The following is a 13145-nucleotide window of genomic DNA, read 5'->3' as shown; positions in this document are numbered from 1 at the left end:
AGATTTTGTTTATCTATTTGAGAGAGAGAGAGAGAGAGAACACAAGCAGGGAGGGGAGCAGAAAGAGAGGGAGCAGATCCCCTGCTGAACAAGGAGCCTGAGGCGGGGCTTGATCCCAGGACCCTGGGATCATGACCAGAGCTGAAGGCAGATGTTTAACCGAGGCATCCACCCAGGTGCCCCTGGAAGGCTCTTTTCTACAGAAGTATTTGCACATAGGCTCAAATGCATATGGATGGGGATGTCTACTGTGGTGCTATTTACACTAGTGGAAGATTAGAAACAGCCCAGACATCTCTCAACAGAGGGCTGGTTAAAGAGAGACTCTTAAGTCACCACATGGAATATCAGGCAACCAGGAGATCCATCCATTCTTGGACAAGGAAGGACACATGGTCCAGTGAAAGGGGCAAGCGTCCGCATGGTCTGTCCCGATGTCACACGAATGTGTGCGTATACATGGAAGATTTCCAGGACAAAGAAGAAACTGTGACAAGAATGACACCCCCACGGGGTGACTGGGGGTAGTCCTCACTCAGTTAATCCTTGGCTGAGGTCATGATCTCAGAGTCCTGGGATCAAGCCTCGAATTGGGCTCTCTGCTCAGCAGGAAGCCTGCTTCCCCCTCTCCCTCTGCCCCAGTCCGTGCTCTTTCTCTCTCAATAAATAAAAATCTTTAAAAAAGAAAGAAAGAAAGACACACACCCTAGGAAGTGGGACCATGTATGTGTGCGTGGAGAGGAAAGAAAGCCTTTTCACTTTTCACATGGTATTTCTTACCATAACAATACTAGGTAACACATCCCGGTGCCTGCCCCAAGCCAGCCAGTGCTCTGAGCACTGGACTAGGAATAGTTTACGTAATCCTCACAGCATAAGGGGCTGGGGGAAGATGGGGATGTTTATTTCATTCACGGTTGGATCCCAGCGCCTGGCCTTGTGCCTGGCACAGAGTAGGTCTCTGTAAATGTGCGCTCACTGCCTTTGTTGGACTGATCCCCAGGCTGGTGTGTTGGGCCGTGTTAGACATTAAGAATTGTCGGGGCGCCTGGGTGGCTCAGTGGGTTAAAGCCTCTGCCTTCAGCTCAGGTCATGATCCCAGGGCCCTGGGATGAAGCCCCACATCAGGCTCTCTGCTCAGCAGGGAGTCTGCTTCCTCCTCTCTCTCTGCCTACTTGTGTTCTCTGTCAAATAAATAAATAAAATATTTTTTTTTAAGATTTTATTTATTTTATTTGACACAGAAGGAGATCACAAGTAGGCAGAGAGGCAGGCAGAGACAGAGGGGGAAGCAGGCTCCCTGCTAAGCAGAGAGCCCGATGTGGGGCTCGATCCCAGGACACTGAGATCATGACCTGAGCCGAAGGCAGTGGCTTAATCCACTGAGCCACCCAGGTGCCCCTAAATAAAATATTTTTATTTTAATTTTATTTTTTTAAATTTTTAAAATAGATTATTTATTTATTTATTTGACAGAGAGAGATCACAAGTAGGCAGAGAGGCAGGGAGAGAGAGAGAAGGGGGAAGCAGGCTCCCTGCTGAGCAGAGAGCCCAACGTGGCGCTCAATCCCAGGACCCTGAGATCATGACCCGAGCTGAAGGCAGAGGCTTAAACCACTGAGCCACCCAGGCACCCCAATAAAATATTTTTAAAAAAGAAATTAAGAATTGTCAAAAATTAAACCAGCTTTACACACATCGCCACGAAGTACTGACACATTCTACCGCAAGGATGACTCTTAAAAACATTGCTCAGGGAAAGAAGCCAGACACCGAGGACCACATATTGTATGATTCCATTTATATGAAACGTATGAAATGGGTAAATCTATAGAGTCAAAGAGAAGATGCGTAGAAGGAGTAAACTGGTAGAGGAAGGCTAATGAGAATGGCATTTGGAGGGGTGGGGTGATTTGCAAATATATGAAAACCACTGACTTTTACACATTAAAAGTATGCATTTTATGGTATGGAATTAAATCTTAATTTTGTGAAAAGACATTAAATGTAAGAAAAAAAAAAGCAAAAGCAGAAGAGCCTACTTGGGAAAAAGCCTCAGTCACTAGCCACATTGTAGGTAGGAATACACAAGCTTTGACCCCTAGATCATTGTCATCCCTACTTGGATCCACCTTGCTGCTTTCCCATTTTCTGGTTGGGGAAACTGAGACTCAGAGGAGCAGTCCCTGGTTCAGAGTAAAGACTGCCACAGCCACAACTTGAACCCAGAGCCAGGTGACCACAAAATCCTAGCGGCTCTCAGTCACTCAGCTTCTCTAGAATGGAGGCTCAGAAAGGAGGGGTCACTGGCCCTGGGTGGCGCAGCAGTGAGATGGGGGGGCTTCAAACCCTGACTGTGCTGCTCCTGTATCCCGATTCTCCCCATAGGCTGCACTGAGCTCAGGAAGACATATGATACAAAGAACGGGGCGGGGGGGGTGCTTCCTTAGCCAGAGAAAGTGCCTTGCTTGGGGTGGGGGGAGCTTTCAGGGGTGAAGTAGGTGGTAAGGAGTCCCCAGGGACCCAGCCTAGCAGCTGCAAAGCCTCCAGTACATTTTCCCCTGGCCGGGCCCCCTCTGATGGCAGGAGACCAGCTTCCCCCACCCACCCCAGGCAGGAGCCCGTGGCTGAGCCAGACCAGCTGGTCAGGCCCCTGAGGACTGGCAAGCGGGGGCCTGGAACACTGCCATCTGGTCCCTGGGCCAGGAAGGCCAGTTGGCTAGGAGGCTCTGAGAACAGACTCGGGGTCACATGGCCTCCATCTCAGGTGGGCTCCTAGGAAGTCTGCTGCAGTGATTGGGGCAGAGGACACAGGAGAGGACCCAGGAGGGCACAGGGATCAAGGGACAGAGGCGGAGATGAAGAATGGAAACAAAAAGAGTGAGAAAGTAAGAGAAGCAGAGACATGGACACAGGAGATGGCAACTCGCAGAGTTTCCACACAGAGGATCTCGGGGACCAGGACGGAGAGACAGGCCCAGAGAGAGGCCAAGGGGGCAGACCACTCACAGATCCACACCCCTTCTGCCTGAACCAGCCTGCTCCAGCCCAGCCGGGCCCCAGGGCCGGAGGGGTGCGGCAGCCAGGAAATTTGCCGGCTGGATGGCAGCCGCCCGCCCTCCTGCCTGTGCCCAGCATCTGAGCTCTCAGGCGGCCCTGGGGGACAGTGGGGGCCTTGGGCAGCCCCTCCCCTCCCCAAAGGCAGCTCCGGAGGCCCAGCTGGGCTCCATCTGGGGGCCGAGCCTACTGAGACACTCCCTGACGCCTCGGGCTCCCTCTGCTGGGGAAAGTCCTGTGCTGGGGCCTGCCCCTGCCTCCCATCTGTGTGTGACCCCCAGCCAGACCCTTGTCTCCGATGGGCCTTGGCCTCGCCCTAGAACAACGCTTCAACAGGGCTTCCTTCTGTGGGGAGGGAAGAACAGGAGGCCCCCTGTCCTCTCTCCAAAACCTAAACGCCCGAGGAAAGAGGGATGTTCAAGCTCACTGGTCACCAGAAAAAATACAAATGCGAACAACCCATGCATGAGAAAAATCAGACTGAGAAAAATCTAAAATGTCTGACAATACAGGTGCTGGCGAGTATGGGCAGAAACAGGAACTCTCACAGGCAGAGAGAGCATTAACTGGCAGCAGACTTTGGGCAAGCTATTTGGCAAGATCACGTGAACTGAAGGCCCTTCTAACTTTTGGCACTCTATTAACATTTCATATATCACCCCCACAAAATAATTTTTTAAAATATTTTTATTTATTTATTTGACACAGAGAGAAAGACACAGTGAGAGAGGGAACACAAGCAGGGGGAGCAGGAGAGGAAGAAGCAGGCTTTCCGCTGAGCAGGGAGCCCAATGTGGGCTCCTGGGATCATGACTAGAACTGAAGGCAGACACTTTAACCAACGGAGCCTCCCAGGCACCCCACAGATCCTCATCTCTTGACAGCTCACCATATCCCCAACATCTTTCCAAGGGGTCTGCAAGGTTCCAACTATTTTATAATACCAAGGCACTGGGGCGCCTGGGTGGCTCAATGGGTTAAGCTCTGGTCATGGTCTCAGGGTCCTGGGATCAAGCCCCGAGTCTGGCTCTCTGCTTGGCGGGGAGCCTGCTTCCCTCTCTCTCTCTGCCTGCCTCTCTGCCTACTTGTGATCTCTCACTCTGTCAAATAAATAGATTAAAAATCTTAAAAAAAAATACAAAGGCACTATTTGCCTTTATTCTCATTCTCTCCCAAGGGTATAGTGTGGTTTTGTGGGGACCCTATGACTCATGCCTTTGCCACAGAAAACAGAACATGTGCAGAAGCAAAGGTAAGAATCTTCTAGTAGGTAAGAATCTTCTGCACATGCTCTGTTTTCTGTGGCAAAAGCATGAGCGCCTGGGTGGCTCAGTGGGTTAAGCCTCTGCCTTCGGCTCAGGTCATGATCTCAGGGTCCTGGGATCATCTCAGGGTCCTGGGATCGAGGCCCGAATTGGGGGGCGGGGGGGCGGTCACTGTTCAGCAGGGAGCCTGCTTCCCCCTCTCTATCTCTGTCTGCCTACTTGTGACATCTCTCTCTGTCAAATAAGTAAATAAAATCTTAAAAAAAAAAAAAAAGAATCTTCTAGTAAGCCAGACATGAAAGAGTTGCAGTACTGGAAACAGTGCCAATATCCTAACTTTTTTTTTTTTTTTTAGCTTGGAAAAGAGTTATTATTCATAAAGGAATGCTCTGGGGTTAATATAAAAATGGATTTATTATCATTGTTTTTATGTGAGTCATTTGTTTGTTTTAGTGCAGTAAATATTGATAAGTAAAATGCACTGGAACCAAAGCTCTTTGGGGATCGCCATGATTTCTAAGCATGGAAAGGTGTCCTGGAGACCACACTTGGGGGCCGCTGCTGTGTATAAAGCAATGACATCACTGGCATCAGATTCAGCTCCGTGTGTTTCTTTGCTCCTTTGCCTGTCCCCCCCACCAGAATGTGAGCCCTGTGAAGGCTGCAGTTTTGGGTCACTTTTGCCCACTGCTGCTCTCCAGCACCGAGAAAAGCGCCTGGCATACAGTCTGTGCTCAGTGAACATTTGCCGCATGAATGAATGAATAGATTCTAATCAATGTCTTTAGGCTTTGATTATTAGCTAACTTTTTTTTTTCTTTTTTTCTTCTCCCCACCCAGACCCTATGCCCAACCCTCTAGCAATGTAACTATGCAGGGGGCATGTCCAAGGCAGCGGTGAAGAGTCAAGGGTCCTGGATTTGAATCCAGGCTCTTCACCTGCTCCCCTGGGCCAGTAAGTTCGCCTCTTGGAGGCTCCGTTCCCCGTTGTGGTCAGGCGGCGTGCCTGGCACTCGGAGGCAGGAGCTGCTACACTTAGGGAGGGGATAAGCAACATCTGCTTTCAAACCTCCAGACAGTCTTGTCAAATGATCAGATCCCGAGCACTGACGAGCGGCCAGCTAGCAGCCGAGACCATGCAGACTCTACGTCTATCCTCCAAGCCCTCCTCGCGTCCTAAGGGAGCCGCCGGCTCACTGTATGTCCTTGGGCCAGGTGCTTTACCTTCTGTGCCTCAATTTCCCCATTGGTAAAATGGGGGATAGTCACTGGACCAATCTCAGGGTTGCTGGAAGGAGTGAGTTACCATTAAATGGGTTCCCTCGGAACCCCCTTTCTGCTCTTCCAGCCCTTCTAACACATCTGAAACAAATCCCTCTATGAAATCCCCTCTGTGTGCAATACCTTGACTCAGGCTCCCGGGGGGCATGCAGAGGCCCTGTTGGGTTCGGCCAGGCCATACCTGTAGCTTCTTGAGCTGGCTGTTGACCGTGGCCAGGTCCCCGCCAGGATCCACGTCCTGCAGCTGGCTTTCCATGTGAAGGAGTTTCTTGTCCAGCTCGGCGAAGCTCTGCACCAGCTGGTCGGCCTTGCTGGCCTCAAAGAGCTGCCTCGCCTTGGCCTGGGTGGTGCTCTCCAGCTCGGCCCAGCACTGCCGGATCTCCCCCAGTTTTTTCCGCACCGAGGCCGCCAGCTCTGGCTTCTCTTGCATCAGCTGCTGGCCCTCCTGCCCCAGACAGGTGGGAGACAGGAAGGGAGTGGGAGGGGGGCAGGTGGTGGGGAAGGAAAGAGAAGTATAGGGGCAATGGGACACAGGGAGAGACATGGAGACAGAGACAGGCCCAGAGATGGAAGGAACCAACACATGGGAAGAAGGATGAGACAAGAGACGGACAGACATAGAGTTAGGGACACAGGGACATGCCAATCAAGTCAGAAACATGGGAAGAGGTCCAAAGAAAGAAAGATGAGAGAGAGAGAGAGAGAGAGAGACAGACAGACAGAAGAGATGGGGGGAGAGCAAAAGAAGCAGAAAGAATGAACTTCAGTTAAACTCAAAGATTGACTTTGCCCCCTGCCACCATTTATGGGGCATCAATGGGTTTAAGACTGATGTAGGTATCCCCTTTGAGTCAGGAGAGTGGAGGTACTCAAGGCTGTAAGTCTACGGCTCCAACAAGAGTAGGGATCAGTTTTGGGGGTTGAGGCTGGGTTCCTCCAAGACTCAAGTCAAACTCCTTGGTGTTCTAGAGCTACATATGGTACAGTACACATTAAAAATAACAAAACCATACCAATTACGTTCCTAGGTGCCTGGCCTTGTATTAAGGACTTTATATGTATGACTTAAGAGCCCATGGAAGTAGCAATGTTCATTGTTTCCTTAACTAATTTTATTTCTTTAAAGTTTTATTTATTTAAGTAATCTCTGCACCCAACACAGGGCTTGAACTCACGACCCCAAGATCAAGAGTCAAATACTCTTCTGACTGAGCCAGCCAGGCACCCCTATTTCCTTATTTTTAAAGCAGAGCAAACTGTGGCTCAAAGAGGTTAGCATAGTTTGCCAAGGCTGGTAAGAGGCATAGACACAATTAAAACCCAGGGTTGGACGAATCCAAAGTTCACATTAACCCTGGGTCTCCCAGGATGGCTCTAGCCTGTCTACTTGACCTTCCAGCCTAGGTCCTCCATGTGGAGTGGGGGAGTTTAGAGGAAGGGTAAAATATTTAACAACCAGAAGGGTATGAGCACCATGCAGAAGAGATGTGAGCCATTTTACAGATGGAAAAACTGAAGCTCAAAGAGGTTACAAGAATTGCTCACAGCCCCATGGCGAGAAGCAGATGTGGAAATGATCTGTTAAGGGTTCAGAGGGGTAGGAAGGGCAGGACAGCAGTGGTGGGTTCTGGAACTGAGATGTGGGTGCCCTGGAGGCCTTCAGCACCTGACAAGGGCAGAGGGACACTCTACATCCTCACCCTCTCGATCTTCTCCAGCCACTCCTTATTCTGAGCCAGCTCGGCCATGAATGCCTGGTGCCGGAGCCATCTCTTATGCAGCTTGTGGCCGTCTTCCCTCGTGCCATCCCGTGCCATTAGCATTTTCTCATGGATCCAGCCATCCAGCTGTGCAGGACAGGGAGAGGAGCACAGCTAATTCCCCCAGCCTGGCACAATACACCTATCCATTCCAGAACATCCCAGATTCAAAGCTTAGGCTGCTAGATTTAGGGGGAGGTTGGAAGGAAGGGATGGAAGAAGCTTTACAAGTACTATCTTTGTTGGGGGGTGGAGGGAGGCATTCAGGCTTTCTCCTAGGGGGTGGAGGATGGATGGGTATTACCCAGAATGCCCAATCTCTTAGTTGCCCCATCCTCAGGGCTGCCCTTCTCAACTTCTCATAAGCCCCCAAAGACACAGCTTCTGGGCCAGTCAGCCTCCTCCCTCCCAGGGACAAATCAACCCTCCAAAACTAGATCTCCAGCTAATTTAGCTAACTTCCAATTTAGCCCCTGCCTCCCATGCCATTTTCCCAACAGCAGCACTTTGACCCTTCCATCTAGTCTTAGCCACCTTCAATAAGGACCAATTCAAGATTCTCAAACCATTCCCAAGGGTATCAAATGAAGCCCCTATCTAGTGCTAACCTCCCAGTATGGCAAGTTGAACCCCTAAACAACTTCCCAACTAGAGCTTAGTCTAATTCCCTCCAAACCAACCCTCCGATCTGGGGTAAACCCCAGAACCCATATCCAGCTTCCCTAATGAGCCCACAAGACTTTCCATGTTCAGCCCTGGGACTCCAAGACTGCAGTCCCCAAACCATGACTAGTTCTAGCCCCCAGCCAAAGCCAACCTCCCAAATGTAAGCAACAGGGCCACTTTCTGGCTCCTCAAACGAGCCAATCCCAAATCTAGCCCCAGACTCCTCAACAGGATCAGACAGAACCTGCCTATGCCAGCCCCCTTCCCAAACTAAAGCCAGTTCTATTTTTCCCACTGGCCAGGAAAAGCAGTCATCCAAAATGCAAGCACAGAATAGCCCCCCCTTGTTGTCCTGAGCAGGACCAATCACAAGGTTGCCTTCTGAGCCCCCCTCAAGACTTGTCCCCCAAGCCGGAATCTCCCCACCCACTCATGAGCAAACCTGGCACCTGGGACATTTTGCTCCTCCCCCTTCCCCCCCCCCACCAAGTCACAAGATCCTTTTCTTCCCTCCTGGGGAAAAAAAAGAAAAAGAAAAAAAAAAAAAGAGACTCTAGCTCGATCTGAGAGGCAAATGCAGTCATAACCAAGGACAAATCCTGAGCGGGCCAAACCCCACCCTGTGTCCCTGGAGCATGTGCGCCCTAGGGGTCCAGGTCAGCTTCAGACTCCGTCATACACACAAGCGCGCGCACAAACACACACACACACACACACACACACACACACACATGAGCCAAGTCAAATGCTGAACCCTCCAACTCAATTCACAGGTTTCTGACATACAGGGAAGAGCTCGCCAATGGCAGCCACAGCGCACAGTGAAGGCAAAGCCCCTAAAGGAGACGGTACTTCGTCATCAAGGTAAAGTACCCCTAAAGGAGACGGTACTTCGTCATCAAGGTAAAGTACCCCCAAAGTGACTGACCCCCATCACCGAGGGCAAAGCTAGAGTCCTGAACAACCAAGGAAACAGCCCTCAAAATCAGAGCCTCCAAACCCAGAACAGATCCAAGTCCCTCACCGCCCAAAGCAGACCCCTGCAAAAGTGATTCGCTCCCATTTAAAGCTAATACAGATCGCGCAAGAACCAAGGAAGATACCCCTCAAAAGGTTGAGAGCCCCCAGCCCCGGGGCAAAAAATCAGATCCCCCGTTACCCAGAGGAGAGCCCCCTAGAGAGGATGAGACCTCCCTAAACCCCCTGGCAAATCCAGACTACCTCCAGAGTAGCCTCAGAAGTCCCCCTTTTCCGCTTCCCTCCCCTGGGACTCGTCCCCTCAGTCCCGCCCGCACCAGCACCGCGGACAGCTCCCAGCTTCGCAGCCCCTCCCCAGGGCTGGGGTCCCTGCGCAGGTCCGGCCCGCCCCCGCGCCGTCCGCGCCCCTCCTTTCCGCGGCCTCGGCGGGCGAGCACGCGCTCGAGCCCCCTCCCCCGCACGCCTCGGCGGGGACGCGCGTCAGCCCCCTCCTCTGGGCGCCCTGGGGACCTGAACTGGCAGCGGCGTTGGCGGAGCGTCCCTGCGGCGGGCGGGCTCTCGCCCCTCCACTGCGACGGCGGTGGCAGCAGCGGTGGCGACCGCTGAGACTCTCGCGGACGCGCGCCCCCGCCCCCGCCCCCGCGCCGCGGCAGCGCGCCCGCCCGCGCGCGCCCCCTGCCTGCCTCCGTGCCCGCCTCCTTGCCCAGCCTCAGCTGGCTGGGGGGGGGCGGGGGGGGAGGGTAGTGAAGGAGGATTCCGCACCTCCCTAAAACATGGGGGGTGGGGGGTGGTTCTGCGCCATCTCCGATTATTGCTACTTGGTCCAGAACAATCTCACAGGAGGGAGAAGGAGCTCCTGGATCTAATGGAAGGGCAGGAGGGAGGGGGGCCCTGGGACCTGGGCTACCTCAGCTTTGTGAAGTACGGGATGGAGTGGACTCCTAAACCATCTCTAATGAGAAGGGACTCAGATTCCTGGCTATCTCAGGGATATAGATACCGAATATGGGAGGGGTCCTAGAACATCTCATAAGGTGTTCTGCCAGATGGACTTACAAAATGGGACTGCCAGAATAATTTCCATTTGGAAGGAGGGATACAGGGTGTTCCTAGGCCTCTCTCTAGTGGGCTTGAGTCTCAGACCCATCTCTAATGGACTTGAGTTATGTGCAGGTGGGCGGTATGGAGGCCCTTGTCCATTTCATATGTGGAGAGAATCATTTCCCGTGGCGGGTCACCATGGAGGGTGTCAAACCATCTTTAATAGGAGGAATTGTGGCCTGTTTCTGAGTCATCTTTGTTTGGGGGAAACTTAGGCACTGGATCGTTATGAAGGGGGGTGGTGATGATCCTGGGTAGACGGATGAGGCCGGGATCATCTCTGGGGGTTACGAAAATGTTCACTGGGCCATCTCTAATGGGACGCTCTTTTATGTGGTCCAGAACAGCTTCTATGGAATGCAGGGGAAAGGTGTGTGTGTGTGGGGGGGGGGTGGCATGCCTCCTGAACCGTCTCTAATGGGGAAGAAATCCTGAGCCACCTCAGGATTTGGGGAGATCCTTCCAGATGTGTAGATCATCTCTAAAGGGGTAAAGCTTGATTCCTAGACACTTTTAAAGGGGTGAAGCCTTGTTTCTGGACCGTCTCTAACCGAATTTGCGCTCTGGGCAGCTGGTCTACCCACGCCGACCCTGCCCGTCTCCCAGTACTCTCCCCAGCAAGACGGTTCTCACAAATCTCCTGAGAGAAAGGTCAGATCACCGCGCGTTCCCGCGGGACCCGTAGGCTTGAACGCGCGCCGTTGCCAGTGGCGCCCAGGGCCCCTCCCTCTTCCCGCGGCGCGACAGGAGGTGGGGGCTGCGGAGCTTGCGCACTGAGGCTGGAACCCGCGCGCCTCCTGGCGGCTCCGAGTGAACATCGCTCCACGACCCACTTAGACGGGGCGTCCCCGCCCCGAGGAGCCTCAGCCCTGGAGCACTTCCCTCCCTAGGAAAGAAGTCATTGGCCACGCACAGCTGGAGATCCTACCTCATGACAGTCTCGGAGGAAATGCTGCAGCCCAAGTTGGTCGTGTAGCTTCTGCATCCATTGTTGGGCCCGTAGTTGGTTTTCTTGGCTCCTGGGGATGGGGAGAGAGGGGCTGGGGCAAGCCTGGGGGTGGGGGTGGGAGGACACTGGTGGAGGGCTGTGCGGGCATTGGGCTTGTCAGAGCTAGGAACCGGGGGCATATGTAACTGTGAGGAAGAGGAGAAAGTAAGGTGGGGATGAGGGGAAAGGGAAAGACACATTGGTGAGGGCAGAACCAGGGATGAGCCAGAGAGGGGCAGAGGGAGCCAGAGAGGGCGAGAGAGAGAGAGAGAGAATGGGAGAGACAGAGACCTGGAAAAAAATACAGACACTGAGAAAGAGTGATAGAGAGACACAAGCCCAGAGAGATAAGAGATTTGCAGAGTAGCAATACCAAGAGACAGTAACTTAGAAATCAAGAGACACCTAGAGAGAAAGAAAGAACAGGCGGGGGAGACAGACTCAGAGAGAGAGAGAGAGAGAGAGAGAGGTGTAGAGGCCTGCAGAGAGACAGATAAACACACATACACAGGACCAGAGACAAGGAGAAACAGACCTCAAGAGAAAGTGATTGATAGAGACCCCCCAGACAGACAAAGAGAATGAAACCTAGGGAGAGAAAAAAATAAGAAAGAAATGCATCAGGGTAGTGCCAGACAGACAGACAGACCAAGAGCAGTAGACAAGGGGAGAGAGAGAAGAAGGCAGATGGAGGGAAAGTGACAGAGTCGGGGAGGGGACAACAGGGAGAGGAAAAGGCAGAGAGGTGGCAAGATGATACCGGTAAAACACAGCTAGCCAGATGGGAGGGTACAGCAGAGCTGAAGAAAGGGAAGAGAGTAGGACATGGGCAAAGAGGGTGGACAGATGCACTGGCAAGCAGGGTCAGGCTTTGGCCTGAGTGAACTGGCCCGGCTGGACCCAAGCCCCGCCACCCCAGAGCCAGCAGGGACCACAGCCCCAGGCAGCCTGGCCTCCTGCCCACAGTACAAAGTGCCCAAGAGTCCTGGTGGAGGGGGCTGGGGACATCCCATTTTCCTTTGCCTTGAACAAGCCATTCCCACCTCAGGCCCTTGGCACTGGCTGCTCCCACAGCTGGGAAAGCTCTTCCCGCCTCCCATCATCTACTTAAATACCACCTTCTTAGTGAGGTCCCTCCTGACCGCTCTCCAACACTTTCTGGCTTTCTTTTCTTCTTTAATTTTCTCTCGCACTTATCAGTGCTATATGTTACTTATTTGTCTTGTCTGTCTTCCCCACTAGGATGCCATTCCACCAGGGCAGGAATCTCTGTCTGTTTTGGTCACAGATGTATCCTCAATGCCTAGATAAAGAGCCTTGCACACATCAGGTGCTCAGCATACATTTCTTGAATGAAAAAACGAACGAATGAATGAATGAGACATTAGGCAGAGGGAAAGAGAGATGACAGAAGCTAAGGTAAAGTGTTTGGAAAGACAGAGAAAAGAGCAGAAGAGAGCACAGAGTCAGAGAGAGGCAGATGGAGGGAGAGAAAAACAGGGAGAGGCATGGAAGGAAATGGAGACACAGAGATATACAGATAAATGGAGGCAAAGAGAGAGAGAGGTCACCAAACACCAGGGGCACAGCTGGAAGGAGGAACAGGACAAGCCAGAGACAAACAAGCAAAATACTAATTCCCTTCTGCCCAGACTCAGCTCAGGAGCCAAGAAATAGGAAATGCCTCTGAAATTGAACTGACATAATCCCTCCAGGTCTTTACCAGCCAACTTGCAAGCATCAGTCCTAGGAATGAGGAAAATCCCTCTTTTCCTGGAGGACAGAGGGCAAGAAAACAACAGTGGTCACATCCTTCATATCCAGGCTGGGTCACTTCCTGGCTGTGACCTTGGGTAAGTCAATTCCCCTGAGCCCCTAGACTGCAAAGAAGAGCACTTCACACACAGGAAGAGGCCAGGTTCCAGGTCAGAGGAGACATGTGGAGGGACTAAGTGACTGGCCCTCAATCTCCAGGGTTGAGGGGTAGAGCTGGGACTAGCATCTGAGCTGCAGCCTCCAGCGAATGCATGTTTTTTGACTTCCAGAGGG

At 52.4% G+C, this 13145-nt stretch overlaps 1 protein-coding gene across 1 annotated transcript in view; it reads right to left on the bottom strand.

Annotated features, from left to right (window-relative positions):
• Positions 1 to 13145, bottom strand: part of SPTBN4 (spectrin beta, non-erythrocytic 4) — a 71483-nt gene that overhangs the window by 21995 nt on the left and 36343 nt on the right. Inside the window, exons 19-21 of the mRNA XM_044257322.1 lie at positions 11037 to 11127; positions 7304 to 7450; positions 5785 to 6048 (exon numbers count right to left, since the gene is read on the bottom strand). Coding sequence (XP_044113257.1) covers positions 5785 to 6048; positions 7304 to 7450; positions 11037 to 11127 — 502 coding nt within the window. The remainder of the gene's footprint in view (positions 1 to 5784; positions 6049 to 7303; positions 7451 to 11036; positions 11128 to 13145) is intronic.

Source organism: Neovison vison, chromosome 7 (assembly GCF_020171115.1).
Source record: "Neovison vison isolate M4711 chromosome 7, ASM_NN_V1, whole genome shotgun sequence".
Taxonomy (NCBI): Eukaryota; Metazoa; Chordata; class Mammalia; order Carnivora; family Mustelidae; genus Neogale; species Neogale vison.
This window is presented reverse-complemented; position numbering and strand designations above follow the sequence as displayed.